Source organism: Chiloscyllium punctatum, chromosome 1 (genome assembly GCF_047496795.1).
Source record: "Chiloscyllium punctatum isolate Juve2018m chromosome 1, sChiPun1.3, whole genome shotgun sequence".
Classification (NCBI taxonomy): domain Eukaryota; kingdom Metazoa; phylum Chordata; class Chondrichthyes; order Orectolobiformes; family Hemiscylliidae; genus Chiloscyllium; species Chiloscyllium punctatum.
The window spans coordinates 110,019,765-110,034,437 of record NC_092739.1 but is presented as its reverse complement, the minus strand read 5'-3'; the positions used below and the strand labels follow the sequence as shown (position 1 = coordinate 110,034,437).

Sequence of the window (14,673 nt, the reverse complement as noted above, 5' to 3'; positions counted from 1 at the left end):
TGCTGCTATTTGAGTGAATCCTGATGTTTGGCTCATGAATTGTCTGTCTTCCTGTATATTTTAATGTTTTTTTCAGAATACTCTGGCTTGAATCAAATCAGTGCTAATAATATATTAAAAAGGCAAAAGCTTTCAATTCGAGAAATCTGAAATTGAAAGAAAGATTTTATGAACAAATGTTGTAAAAGAAAAAAAATGATGAGGATGATTTGGTAAGTTAAGCTTCACTGGAACAAAGGTAGAACATTTTAATAAGGTTGGAAGAAAATAAACCAAAGCTATATGGACAGCTCGCTAGCTCAGTGGGTAGCACAGTGGCTCATGGGTAGCACTGCTGCCTCACAATACAGGGACCTGAGTTCAATTCTACCCTCTGGCAACTAGCTGTGTCGAGTTTGAGCATTCTCCCAGTGTCTGCATGGGTTTCCTTCGTGTGCTCTGGTTTCCTCCCACAGTCCAATGATGGACAGGTTAGGTGGATTAGCAATGCTAAATTGCCCATAGTGTCCAGGAATGTTTAGGCTAGATAGATTAGCCATGGGAAATGCAGGGTTACAGGGATGGGATAGGGAGCGGGTCTGGGTGAGATGCTGTTCAGAGGGTTGGTGTGGACTCACTGGGTTAATGGCCTGCTTACATACTTTAGGGATTCTATGATACATCAGTCACCAAGTAAGTTAATTGATTATGTGCTGTACAAGCTACCGTAATAGGGTACTGTTGACCTTAAGTTAAAAGAAAAATTTTAGATGTATATTGAAAGAGAAGGGAAGAAACAAAGGACAAAATTAATGAAAAAAATGAAATAAGGCATTTGTAACTAATATTGGGGACATATGAAATGAGTGTAAAGAATTAGCTATGGTTAAGAACTGCTTTGTAACAAAAATAATTGATGGATGATTAAGTTAAGACAATGATCAATCGAATATCTGCCTTGGAGGAACGTATCTTTTATGTCAGAGCAACAGAATAGACAGCTTGAAACATGCAGAAGTCAAAATGGTCACCATACTAACTAATTCCAGTGAGTGAAAGACGTAATTTGTTGAAGAACAGCGTCATTTAATATCCAAAAAATGAATGCCCGTTTTAGCTAAAGTTTAAATTTTTCAAAGATTTTATTTGACATGTTTTAGAAGGAATGCATTGTGAATGCATAGAAATAAGTTTTAATAAGGTTTCTCATCAGCAAATCGGATACACTAAGAAGTCATGATGTAACTTTTTATTGTTGTTTGGAGAATTGACTTTATGTAAAAATGAGAGGAAGCCATAAATTTGTAGTTTTTTAAAAGGAGAAAAATTATAAGCAAGCTAACAACCAAGGTTTATGTTCAGATCCTTACTACTATTACTGGCCTCGAATGAATGCAAAAAAACACTATTCCTTCGTCTGCAAACTAGCCAATAATCAGAAGAAGGGCAGGTAATGAACTATTACAGAATATTCAGAACAAAGTATATCTTTTGAATAATAGAGCTAATTAGCAAATGAAATCAATAGAGAATGGTCATGAGAGACCATATCGTGTGGATATTTTCGGAATTTATTTGAAATACTGCAGCTGTGTTTCCCCGAGTAGGGTCTTGCAATTATTAAGCGATGTCTTTAAATATTGCTGCACAACTAAAACATGAGGCATGATTTTGGCTACTTTTTGTAAATTTATATAGCACAGTAAAAATTCTTGTCTGTCACTTCTAACTAATGAATAACTGCCATTAAATATAATGGTTTTTAATGGTTCCAACTTTGATTCTGTTGTTTGACCTCTGAACGTTGATACCATTCTAATACGCTAGTTTTCAGACTGGCTTGAAGTTAGAAGACAGAGGGTGGTGGTGTAGGGTTGCCTTTCAGACTGGAGGCCTGTGACCAGTGGTGTGCCACAAGGATCGGTGCTGGGTCCACAGCTTTTCGTCATTTATATAGATGATTGGATGCGAGCATAAGAGGTAAAGTTAGTAAGTTTGCAGATGACACCAAAATCAGAGGTGTAGTAGACAGCGATAGTGGTTACCTCAGAGTACAATGGGATCTTGATCAGATGGGCCAATGGGCCGAGGAGTGACAGATGGAGTTTAATTTAGATAAATCTGAGGTGTTGCATTTTGGAAAGGCAAATCAGGGCAGGACTTATACACTTAATGGTAAGGTCCTGAGGAGTGTTGGTGAACAGAGAGACCTTGAAGTGCAGGTATGGAGTTCTTTGAAAGTGGAGTCAAAGGTAAATAGGATATTGAAGAGGGTGTTTGCAATGCTTTCCTGTTGGTCAGAGTATTGAGTATAGAAATTGTGAAGTCATGTTGCAGCTGTTCAGGATATTGGTTAGGCCATTTTTGGAATATTGTGTGCAATTCTGGACTCCCTGGTGTAGGAAGGATGTTGTGAAACTTGGAAGGGTTCAGAGAAGGATGTTACCTGGTTTGGAGCCTTTAAGCAATAGGGCGAGGCTGAATAGGCTCGGGCTGTTTTCCCTGAAGCATCGGAGGCTGAGGAGTGACCTTTTATAGAGGTTTATAAAATCATGAGGGGCATGAATAGGATAAATAGACAAGGTCTTTTCCCTGTGGTGGGGGAGTCCAGAACTAGAGGGTGAAGGTTTAGGGTAAGAGGGGACAGATGTAAAAGGAATCTAAGGGGCAACTTTTTCATGCAAAGCATGGAGCATTTATGGAACAAGCTGCCAGAGGAAGTGGTGGAGGCTAGTATAATTACATTTAAAAGGCATCCGGATGGATATATGAAGAGGAAGGATTCAAAAGGATATTCGCCAAGTGCTGGCAAATGGGACTAGGTTAATTTAGGATATCTGGTCGGTACGGATGGTTTGGACCAAACGGTCTGTTTCCATGCTGTACATTCCTATGACTCTATCTGTGTCTTGTAAACTTAAAATCTTCACAGCATCTTTTTTTTTTAAATTTAATTTAATAAAGTAACAAATCATTAAACAAACTTTCCTCCTGTAGGGACACATTTTTGGATTGAAATAAATAAGTGTAAATGTTTTGAATGCATAGCAGACTATTAACCAAAATCTTACCAAAATATTTACTGCTTTTCCAGATACTCTAATCTCATACTGAATCTGTTCTCACTAATGGTAGATGCCAACATTCCAGATATTGCTTTGGAACCTGACAAGACTGTGAAAAAGGTAATTTAAGCTTTGCTAAAAAGAGACAAGATGGTGAAGCTTTTTGTCTTGTACTCATTAGAATCAGAAAATAAACAAACTTGAGAAAAGGTAAGCCATTTAATATAGCATGAGAAGAGGGTCTTGATTGCTCCACCCATCATTGTTGTGGTGAATTGTTAAGAGCAGTTAACTGTCAATCTTAATTTTAAGACCAGGCAATTAGATTCTGTCATTGTGTTGCATTGAGAATACAGTTGAGATTGGCTGTCTCTGTGATCCCTTACAAGTGCAATGTATGTACAAATTCCTTTTGCCTACATAAAACAGGGTCCTGTATATTTATATATGTAGCTTCCAGTACATGCAAATGCATCACACAATATGCCTGACTGCTGATGTTAAGTGGTTTCCAGTGTAACACTTAGCACAGTCCAGATGATGTAGTAACTGATTTCCAATATTAGAATCAGAGTGAATGGTGGACATACTTTACTGAGGCTTGGAAACATCACTCTATAGTTGAACACAATTGACACGTGCTTGCAGCAACTGATCAATGGGATGTGGTATTTGATATGGTCTGTCAGTCTTTGGGATGTACAACCTTCATACCTGGCATCATACTGTTGCTAAAATTTCTGTGTCACATTACTCTTTGTGTGCTAGGCAAAAAGTCTTTTGGCTTGACAGCAGTATCCTGTTAGTGGAGGAAACCACTCATGGGTTTATTGCATAATAGCAGTATGAGACAGTTAACCTCACCTGGTGTTCAGATTTCTGTGATATATTCCCCTTCTAGGGTTATCTGAAGTAAACTGGGTACTGTTCAGGGCTAAAAGTGGTGGATAGAGACCTTTTTCATGAGTTTTTGTGATATGAGTGATGATTTGATGAAGATATCTGTAGTCTCACAGGGTAGTTTCAACATATTCTATCACAGCATCAAGATTATATGATGAACTCGGGCTCTATTCACAAGAATGCTGATAAGATGGATCTTATCCCATGGGTGTTTAGGGATTTCAGCATGTATAGTGGGGAGGCAATAGCTGAGTGGTACTATCACGCGACTGCTAATCCAGAGACTTTGGTAATGTTCTGGGGGCCTGGGTTTAAATCTCACTATGGCAGAGAGTGAAATTTAAATTCAATAAGTATCTGGAATTAAGAGTCTAATAATGACCACAAATCCATAGTCAATTGTTAGGAAAACCATTCACTAATGTCCTTCAGGGAAGGAAACTGCCATCCTTACCTGGTCGGGCCTACACGTGACACCAGACCCGTAGTAAGGTGGTGGACTCTTAACTGCCCTCTGACCTGATTAGGGATGGGCAATAAATTCTGGATTAACCAGCGACACCCTCATCCCATGAATGAATTAATAATTAATAAAAAGGATATTGACTAGTAAATGTAAGCTTTTGATAGATAGCTAAGAACCCATTGACAGATTCTCAGCTAATAACATTGAGGAAACAACTCACTTGCTCCATTTCTAGTGATAAGTCTAAATGCAGGATGGTGTTTATTAAGTCGCTTAAAGAAGTTCTTAGCAGCTGATGATTCATATATTGCAAATGTGACAAATCCAAAGTTTACAAGGTTTATGGCCTTTCTAGCAAAGGTGCTGTTCTCATGTTAACCAACACAGATGTTAGCAAGACTGAGCCCAGTGGAGATCCCATGGCAGTGCTTCCCATTTAGACTTACATGGTATCATTTAAACTGAACTCAGCAACACAAGTTTTTAATGAGTTCAATTAACACTGATTCCGACCATGATAGCACATCTGGATTGCTTTGATGTAGTGATTTGTACTTGAAACCTTCGTTCAGCACAGTAGGCATTTTCTCGATGTAATCACATTTGTTAAGAATGATGACTCCAGTCTGTCTTGTCAGGTTTACCTGTATGTATATAATTGTTTGCTTTGAGACTATACAGGGGACAGATGAAAATCATTCAGGTCATGTGTAACCTTGAAACAAATCACTTAATTTCCTTACCACTGCCTAATTGTTTTAGGAAACTTTCACAATCTTAATTTTACATTATACAATTATTCTAATATCGTAACTAAAATCTAATTCTTTTGGATTCAAATCAATAATGGTGTTTATCAGTATTTATGACCTTTTTAACTGAGATTGATTTGAAATCTTAAAATACAATTCCTTTGAATTCTATTTTAATATTCATTTTACATATCGTAAAGTATACAGGCAGGTCCTGTTGCCAACCCTATCAATGCCAACCAACAAACACCAAGCTACACAAATGGTATTTACCTGAACTTGGTATATACCCTGCTATGTCCTGACATTTTAAGTGCTCATCGAGATGATTCTTTAATGTTGCAAGAGTACCTGCCTCCACTGCCCTCTCGGGCAGCTTATTCCACATTTCGATCACCCTTTAGGTAAAAACTTTTTTTTTCTCTAATCTCCTCCTCCAAACCACTTAGTCTTCACTGTAAACCTGTACCCTCTGGTCTTAGACACATCTGCATTAAGGAAACCATTGTCATGATCTACTCTGCCTATTCCACTCAATTTTGTGTACCTCCGTCATTTCCCACCCACCCTGCCCAAGCCTATCCAGTCTCTCCTTATAACTTGGACAACATCGCAGATGACATCTTGGCGAATTTCCAGTGCACTCTCTCCAGTGCAGTTACGTCCTTCCTGATCGTGTGGCAACCAGGTCTGCATGCAGTATTCCATCTGGACACGAGCCAATGTTTTAGAAAGTTGTATCAGGACTTCCTTGTTTGAATATGCCTGGCTAATGAAGGCAAGCATCCCATATTCCACCTTCATCACCCTGTCTATCTATGTTAAACACCTCCAGGTCCCTTTGTCTCTCAGTACACCCTAGGGATCTACCATTCATTGTGTATATGCTTCCCTTATCAGACATCCCAAAACGCACCAATTCTCACTATCGGCATTAAATTCCATCTACCATTGCTCTGCCCAATTTCCGACTGTAGCCTGAGATAATCATCCTCACTACCAAAAGAACCACTAATCTGCAAGCTTATTAATTGTACCTTTTATGTTGACATCCCCAAGTTGTTGATGTAAGTTGTCTCTGTGCTACACTGTAGTCACAAGCTTCCAATCATAAAACCATCAGCTGCTTTTGCCTCATATTTGTAAGTCAATTTTGGAACCAGTTTGCCAACTTGGATCCCACCTGTATGGACTAGCCCTTGTCAAAGGTCTTACAAAAGTCGAGGCTGGAATGGAACCCGGCACTGAGCCACTGTGCCACCTGTATGGGGCGTTAACAAAGTTGAAATCCCTTACGACTCTAACCCTGTTTCTCTCGAACCGTTGTGTGATTTACATATCTACTCCTCTGTCCCCAATGACGGTTGGGAGGCCTGTAGTATAATCCAAACAAGGTAATCACCCCTTTTTAATTTCTGAGCTCTACCGAGGTGGCCTAATTTGAAGCCCCTTCTAGGATGTCTCTCTTATTACTGCAGTGATGGTTTCCTATATCGATAATGCAATGCTGGCCTCTCTTACTCCTTCCTTATCACTTCTAAAGCTTCTATACCCTGGAATGTTGAGCTGCTAGGCCTGCTTTTCCTTCAACCATGTCTCAGTGATTGCAACAATACCATATTCCCACGTGCTGATTATGCTCTTAGTTTATCCACTTTACCAGTCAAGCTTCTTACATTAAAATAGATGCAGTTTGGCTTTTTGGACCTCTGCTATGCCGATGCCTTCTCCACCGACTTCAGTATCTGATTGGATCCTGCTCCTGATTTACATCTACTGTGTACCTGCCAAATCAGTTTAAACCTCCCCATCAGTATAGGAGGACCGCTCAGCATGAATATTGGACTCCTTCTCATTTAGATACAACCTGTCCAGCTTGTATAGGTCCCAACTACCCCAGAAGTTGTTCAAATGTTTCAAAACTGTAAAGCCTTCCCATCTTTCCCTTTATCCATGCATTCATCTAATGTATCTTCCTATCCCTGTACTCCGTGCATGGCTCTGTAACATGGAGATTACAGCTTTAGTCTTCCTCTCTTATCTGTTACCTGACTCTCTCAATTCCTGTTGCAGGACCTTATTTCTTTTTTTTAACCATGTTATTGATAGCAAAAGGAAATATGAAGGATGTTGTGAAACTTGAAAGGGTTCAGAAAAGATTTATACGGATGTTGCCAGGGTTGGTGGTTTTGATCTTATAGGGAGAGGTTGAATAGGCTTGGGCTGTTTTCCCTGGAGTGTCAGAGACTGAGGGGTGACCTGATAGAGGTTTATAAAATCATGAGGGACATGGATAGGTAAATAGACAAAGTCTTTTCCCTAGGATGGGGGAATCTGGAACTAGAGGGCATAGGTTTAGAGTGACAGGGGAAAGATATAAAAAGGACCTATGGGGAACTTCTTCACAAAGAGGCTGATGCATGTATGGAATGAGCTACCAGAGGAAGTGATGGAGACTGGTACAATTACAGCCTTTAAAAGGCATCTGGATGTGTATATGAATAGGAAGGGTTTAGAGGGATATGGTCCAAGTGCTGGCAAATGGGACTAGATTAGGTTAGGATATCTGATTGGCATGGATGATTTGGATCGAAGGATCTGTTTCTGTACTATGCATCTCTATGACTGCTGTCTGTTCACATATGCACCCCCCCCCCCAAAAAAAAACACTTCAGAACGTCTTGCAGCTACCCAGACATCCCTGACCCTGGCAGCAGGGAAGCAACATACCATTCGAGAAGCTTGTTTGCTGCCATAGAACCGCCTGTCAGTTCCCCTTACAATTGAATCCCCCATCACTAAAGCCCTCCCAGTCTTTCTCCTCCCTGCTGTGCAGCAATGCCAATTGTGGCACCACAAACTTGGATGTTGCTGCTTCCCTCAGTGACCAATACCCTCCCCAAACAGGAACAACACCCCCCCCTCCCCCGCCCCAGAGCATTCCTGCACAATCTGCCCATGTTTACGAGTCTTCCAGCTGGTCACCCAACACCTTTCTGCCTGTGTAGGCCTTAGTTGTAGTATAACCAGCTCACTAAGCATGTTATCCATGATGTTCTCAGCCTCATGGTGTTCTACAGTGAGTCCATCTGCAGATTCAGCTGCTGCATGTGATCCATCAGGAGTTGCAGCTGAATGCACTTCCTGCAAATGTGGTCACCATGGATACTTAACATGTCCCTGATGTTCCACATAGTGCAGGAGGAGCACACCACAGGGCTGAGCTTTCCTGCCATTGTAAACTGCATCAACTACAAACAATAAACTTGGAACCAATCACTCAACCTTACCCACTACTCATCAAATCGGATTTCCTTTTCACTCATGCATAATGACTCTCCCCATCTAATAAACAAGAAACTACAAAAAAGGACTTTACACTCTTGTCTGTCTCCTTTACTTTTCTCTCAGTGCTTAAATTCACTGAAGGCTTGATCCGCTCTGACTGAGTTTGATCCGCTCCTCTCCCGCTCCGACTGATCTTGCTGCCGATCTGACTGAGCTCGATCCGCTCCGACTGAGCTCGATCCACTCTGACTGTTCTCTGTCACTCATATTCTAATAGTGGCTCAGTGGTTAGCACTGCTGCCTCACAGCATCAGGGTCCCAGGTTCGATTCCAGCCTCTGGCGACTGTCTGTGTGGAGTTTGCACATTCTCCCCATGTTTACGTGGATTTACTCCGGGTGCTCCGGTTTCCTCCCACAGTCCAAAGATGTGTAGGTTAGGTGAACTGGCCATGCTAAATTGTCCATAGTTCTAGGTGCATTAGTCAGAGGGAAGTGGGTCTGGGTGGGTTACTCTTCAGAGGGTCGGTATGGACTGGTTGGGCCGAAGAGCCTGTTTCCACACTGTCGGAAATCTTTAAAAAAGGATTATGAGGCAAGGGGAGCTTTTCTGGGTGTTTGATTTAATTAACAAATTCAGTGTCGTAACAATTGACCATTCATAAAAATGGCTGAGGATGCTTTCCTGGAACATTTCAGTGATATCCTTTAGGTTGTGGTGATCTAGGTTTTCGACAGTCTTGTCTATATTCTATGTCAGCATTAACTAAACAAACTGGACTGCCTCCCAGTCAACCACCAGACCTCACAATTGTTGGTGCTTCTTTGATCCTAGCTTAAACCGTTTGCTAGTTGGACAGCAAAGGTGGCTCCTATTGTTACTCCTGAATTACTTCTGAATTAAGACTACAAATGAGGTTGGAACCTGTACTTAAATGTTTGAGTGGGCTGAATTTGGCAGTATTGATGACAACTTTTGTAAATGATTGATAGGGTGGTAAATGATTCTGGTTAGCTTGTTTTTATGGTCAGGATAAATGCTAAATAATATTTTATTACATTGGGTACTGTCCTAGTTGCATTGGAGCACTTTAGATCAGAGGTTGCCAAATCTGGCATACTGGTCTTTAGTGCTACAATGAGATTTTGGTAGAGCCTTTGACTTTTGCAGTGTTCATGTACCCAACTGCTGCTTAACAACATGTGAAATAATGCGCCAAGTTATCTTGATACTGACAAGTGTCTATCAATTCATTGGTATTCATTTACTTACTGTCACGTGTATTGCAAATGCAGTGAAACGTGTTGTTTGGTGTCATCACTGTCTGGTGCCGTCTTAAAACACAGATTTTAGCAAGATACAGGATATAACACCAAAAAATAAAGCAAAAGAGTTCATCACATTTCCTCCTTGTTATGCCTCATAACAATCATCGCCTCCCAGTTTCTTTATGAGCTTTTCCAACTTGCCACGGGATCGCCTCCACTTTGCGGCCACCATAAGTACACAGCCACTGTTATCGTAGCTGACTCACTGCCGGTCCCCTATCACCACTGTGACTGAAGCCACCTTCCTCCTCCAAGCCCCACTGATGCTATTTTGAAGAACCTCAGGAAGAGGCCAAGATGGTCATCCACTTGACAGTTTTGGCCAGTGTGTATCAATGGGTGCTGGATACCAGCATTGTTGAGGACAAAAGATTCCATATTCAACTTGAAATGATTTTTGTTTTGTTTAAATTGTGTAACATTTTATGCTTAAGTGCTTGTACAAGTGAAGGTGACCTTCATGTTGTTCATAGTGAGAAATTCTGATTAAACTCTGTTTATGTGGTAGGACAGATGTAAGAGTTAATCACTGTACCAGGATACTTTGATTAGTCTAGTACAGACATCTGGCATGTTAAAATTTAAGCAGTGAATTAGATGAGCTGAATGAAAAATGGAATACCAGAAGTGCTAGTATGGTAATGAAGTGAAGACAATGAATCAAAATTTTGATTTTTTTTTTGGTCAGCATAACTGGGATAAAAGGAAAACCTGTAACATACAATGTTTGTAGGTGTAAAGTGTATATAAAAGATTCAAAGATGCTTTTTTGAAACCTTACGTAATTTTAGATTACAGAATAAAACTTTTAAAAAAGCACTATCATTTTTTTTAGGATGCTTAAAGTGAAAAGCATGCTACCTGGTTATGCTAGGGCAAAAGGAAGTTTTTTAGAGCTAATTTTAGATTCTATCCGAGGTGTTCCTCGGAACATTCTATTCTGGCTGAGATCGATTATTTTGCATGTCATTGCCCTTAATGCTCATGTATACTGCTTTAGGGTCTGCTTCCAGACACAAGTAAAGATTGAAAAGTGAACTTCCCCATGCTATAAGCAAACTATAAAAGGCGAACTCTTACGTAGAGTTTTATAAATTAAATATGTTCTTGTATGTCAGATAACATCATTGTTCAATTCATTCAACTGTGAAATATCAAAGCTTTCTAGCACTAATAGAAGGTGACTATAGTAGACTACATCTCATTGGCATCATAATAGTTATTTGTGCAACCATTAAGTCTTGTTAAAATGTCTTTTTTTATAATTTTTGTGCCTCGTTAAATATTAGCAGTGTTAGTTGTTGGAAAAAAGTAATAGCTGCTTTTTTTATCTTGCTAATAAACAATTTTCCAGTGTTACAGTAGTGCAATTATTGGATGTTTCAGAGAAAACACAGCCCTAGTAATAACTGGAGTTCTTCATTCCCCCAAATAAAGAGTACTAGACATCTTTGTATTTAAATTATCCTAATCTGCAGTTAGGAAAACTATAAGTTTAAAAATTATTGATACAAGTTGTGAATTTGTTTGTATATTTATTTAAATGTGCTTATCCTTCGTACAGGTGCAGGACAAGTTCCGCCTTGATCTTTCTGATGAAGAAGCAGTTCATTACATGCAGAGTTTGATTGATGAAAGTGTCGGTGCCTTGTTTGCTGCTGTCGTGGAACAGATACACAAATTTGCTCAGGTTGGTAGAAAATAAAATTTGCATTTTTTTGACTTAAAGTTTTTAACTCTTAATGTAGTTAGCAAAAACTTCATTCAAGCTAATCTAGGAACATGTAAAAAATTGTCAATCATCAGACTTCCCATTCTTCCATCTTTAAGATAATGTTTTTGTGAACTTGCTATTTTGAAATCTCATCTTATAAATTCACAGAAATTGGTCCGTTTCTGGCAACTGAAATGTTTCAATGTCAACTCATTTAGTTTTTTTGCAGTTGCAGCTATGTATTGACTTTAATCCAGATTCTCATCATTTTCCATATCACTTTCAACATATTTCAAGTAAAACACAGTCTCGATATTAGTGAATGCAGTGAGCACAGCTGTGCAATAAGGACTAATTTACAACATTTTCAGATTTTACTATAGCTATAAGAAAGGTGATTATAAATCAGCAAACAGGTTGCGAATTTCTAGATGATATAGCATTCAACTCTTCCTTTTCTTTTTAGTACTGGAGAAGATAAATACTGTGTTTCTGGAAAGGCTCAACATGCCATGACCAGTGAATAAGAATCTCATCAGTTGCAAGATGTGAGGGTTACTGCACAAGAACAAATTAAACTGCAGTTCCTTTCATAAATGATTCAACGCTAAGGAAACATTATGCACTATGATTTGGATATCAAAATAATTGAGTATATATCCACTGTGCTAATCTTTTCAGTGGTCAGTAGTGAGAGGACTGAACCAAGTGTTTAGCGACATCCCAGGGAAAACTGCAGCAAAGTTATTTTCTTACAGAGTTCTGGTGGATTACTTCAAGTGACCAGTGGTGTATATTGTAACAGATTTATTCTTTGCAACTTCTGCCATTTAATTCCAGGGGAAAATACCAAAAAACAATTTTTTTTTTGCATTCAAGCTGTCACCATTAAAACGTTTGAACAATCTTGAAACAATGCTGTTATTGTCGAAAGTACCATCTTTCAACTTTGGGGCAAACTGTTTTACACAATACGTTAATCTCTTGGAAAGTTCACAGTTAAAGCTTTTTTTTTGTTTTTGGATAAAATTGCATTATAGAATTTTTTTTATAAATAATTTCAACAGTGCTGTATATAAAGTAATAAATGACATAAAATTTGTTAAATTGTGTGGTCCTTTTTGCTATTCAGATGTTATCTAATGGCTAGGTAAGATATGGAAGATTGCTGTGGATGTTGGAAGCTCCTCATCCGATCTTTAGAACGTTTTTAAGTGTTCCCCCAGTAATATGCCGTGACTGATCACCCTCCACATGCTTCATCGAATCCATTACGCATCATATGCTCAGATGTGGAACTGATTACTGATGATTAATGCTTATGGCACTGGAATTTTTCAATGTCTCAAGTACCTATGCACTAATGTAAGACCTGGATATGGCCAAGTTTGGACTAATAGTGAGAAGTGCCAAAACAACTGCTCGGCAACAACAATCGCCAACAAGTCAGGGTCTAACCGCCGCCATTTGGAATTCAATAGCAATGCCAGCATTGAATTCCTTGCCAATATTCTGAGTGAACTTAACTGGACCAATCTTGTGAATACTGTAGCCAATAAAGCATGTCAGATTGGTATTTTGCAACAAGTGACTGATTTGACCCCTCTCCACTGCCTGCAACAAGTCTAAATCTCAATTCATGAAACTACAATAACACTGAAAATTTGACCGAGTCATAGAGGTGTACAGCACGGAAACAGACCCTTCGGTCCAACTTGTCCATGCCTATCAGATGTCCCAACCCAATCTAGTCCCATCTGCTAGCACCAGCCCATATCCCTCCAAACCCTTCCTATTCATATACCAATCCAGGTGCCTTTTAAATGTTGCAACTGTGCCAGCCTCCACCACTTCCTCTGGCAGCTCATTCCATACACGTACCGCTCTCTGAATGAAAATGTTGCCCCTTATATCTTTTATATCTTTTCCCTCTCGCCCCTGAACCTATGCCCTTTAGTTCTGGACCCCCCCTACCCCAGGGAAAAGACTTTGTCTATTTATCCTATCCATGCCCCTCATGATTTTATAAAACTCTATAAGGTCACCCCTCAGCCTCCGACGCTCCAGGGAAAACAGCCCCAGCCTATTTAACCTCTCCCTAGATCTCAAACCCTCCAACCCTGGCAACAGTCTTATGAATCTTTTCTGAACCCTTTCAAGTTTCACAACATCTTTCTGATAGGAAGGAGACCAGAACTGCATGCAATATTCCAACAGTGGCCTAACCAATGTCCCATACAACTGCAACATGACCTCCCAACTCCTGTACTCAATACTCTGACCAATAAAGGAAAGCATACTAAATGCTGCCTTCACTATCCTATCTACTTGCGACTCCACTTTCAAGGAGCTATGAACCTGCACTCCAAGGTGTCTTTGTTTAGCAACACTCCCCAGGACTTTACCATTAAAATACACGCGGCAAGTATTTCTCACAGAGGGTGGTGGGCGTTTGGAACGCGTTGCCAGCAGAGGTGTTAGAGGCAGGCACGGTAGATTCATTTAAGATGCGTCTGGATAAATGCATGAGTAGGTGGGAAGTAGAGATGCTTAGGAATTGACCGACAGGTTTAAACAGTACATTTGGATCGGCTCAGGCTTGGAGGGCCAAAGGGCCGATTCCTGTGCTGAAAATTTTCTTTGTTCTTTGTTATTAAGTGTATAAGTCCTGCCTTGATTTGCTTTCCCAAAATGTGACATCATTCAGAACACCACAATCTTCTTGATTAATACTTTATGCCCATGATTATGCTTCTGGAAGTTGACACGTTTTGCTATATTATACACTAGATCATTGTATGAGTGGTGTGGTAGCCCAGAGACCCACGCTGGTATTCGTTGGCTGCAGTGATTACTTAAAATATAATGTAATGCAAAAACATCATTGAAGCCTATTCAGCAGCTCCTTCAAATTGGAGCCACCACAAGATGAGGCCTGCAGGTGTGTGGAAACACTGTCTTTTTCTTATCTGCAAGCATTTTTTTTAAAAGAGTGAACAATCATAAGAATGTAGGTTACACCAATTGCATTCCACCTGGTGTTTAATTTTGTGGAATTATTCCTGTATAGATGCCAATATAAAAATCCGTTATCAGAAATTCTGTTAAAGCAAATTATAGTAAACCAATATAACTGAGCAGATGACCCTTCAAGTAATGCTGTATTTATCACCACATCA

General features: G+C 39.7%; 1 protein-coding gene across 1 annotated transcript in view; it reads left to right on the top strand.

Moving 5' to 3' along the window:
* The window catches only part of pik3c3 (phosphatidylinositol 3-kinase, catalytic subunit type 3), a 123,782-nt gene extending 111,187 nt beyond the window's left edge, over nt 1–12,595 (top strand). The window contains exons 23-25 of the mRNA XM_072571945.1: nt 3,074–3,164; nt 11,345–11,470; nt 11,961–12,595. Coding sequence (XP_072428046.1) covers nt 3,074–3,164; nt 11,345–11,470; nt 11,961–11,975 — 232 coding nt within the window. The 3' untranslated portion in view covers nt 11,976–12,595. The remainder of the gene's footprint in view (nt 1–3,073; nt 3,165–11,344; nt 11,471–11,960) is intronic.
* Nucleotides 12,596–14,673: the final 2,078 nt, after the last annotated feature.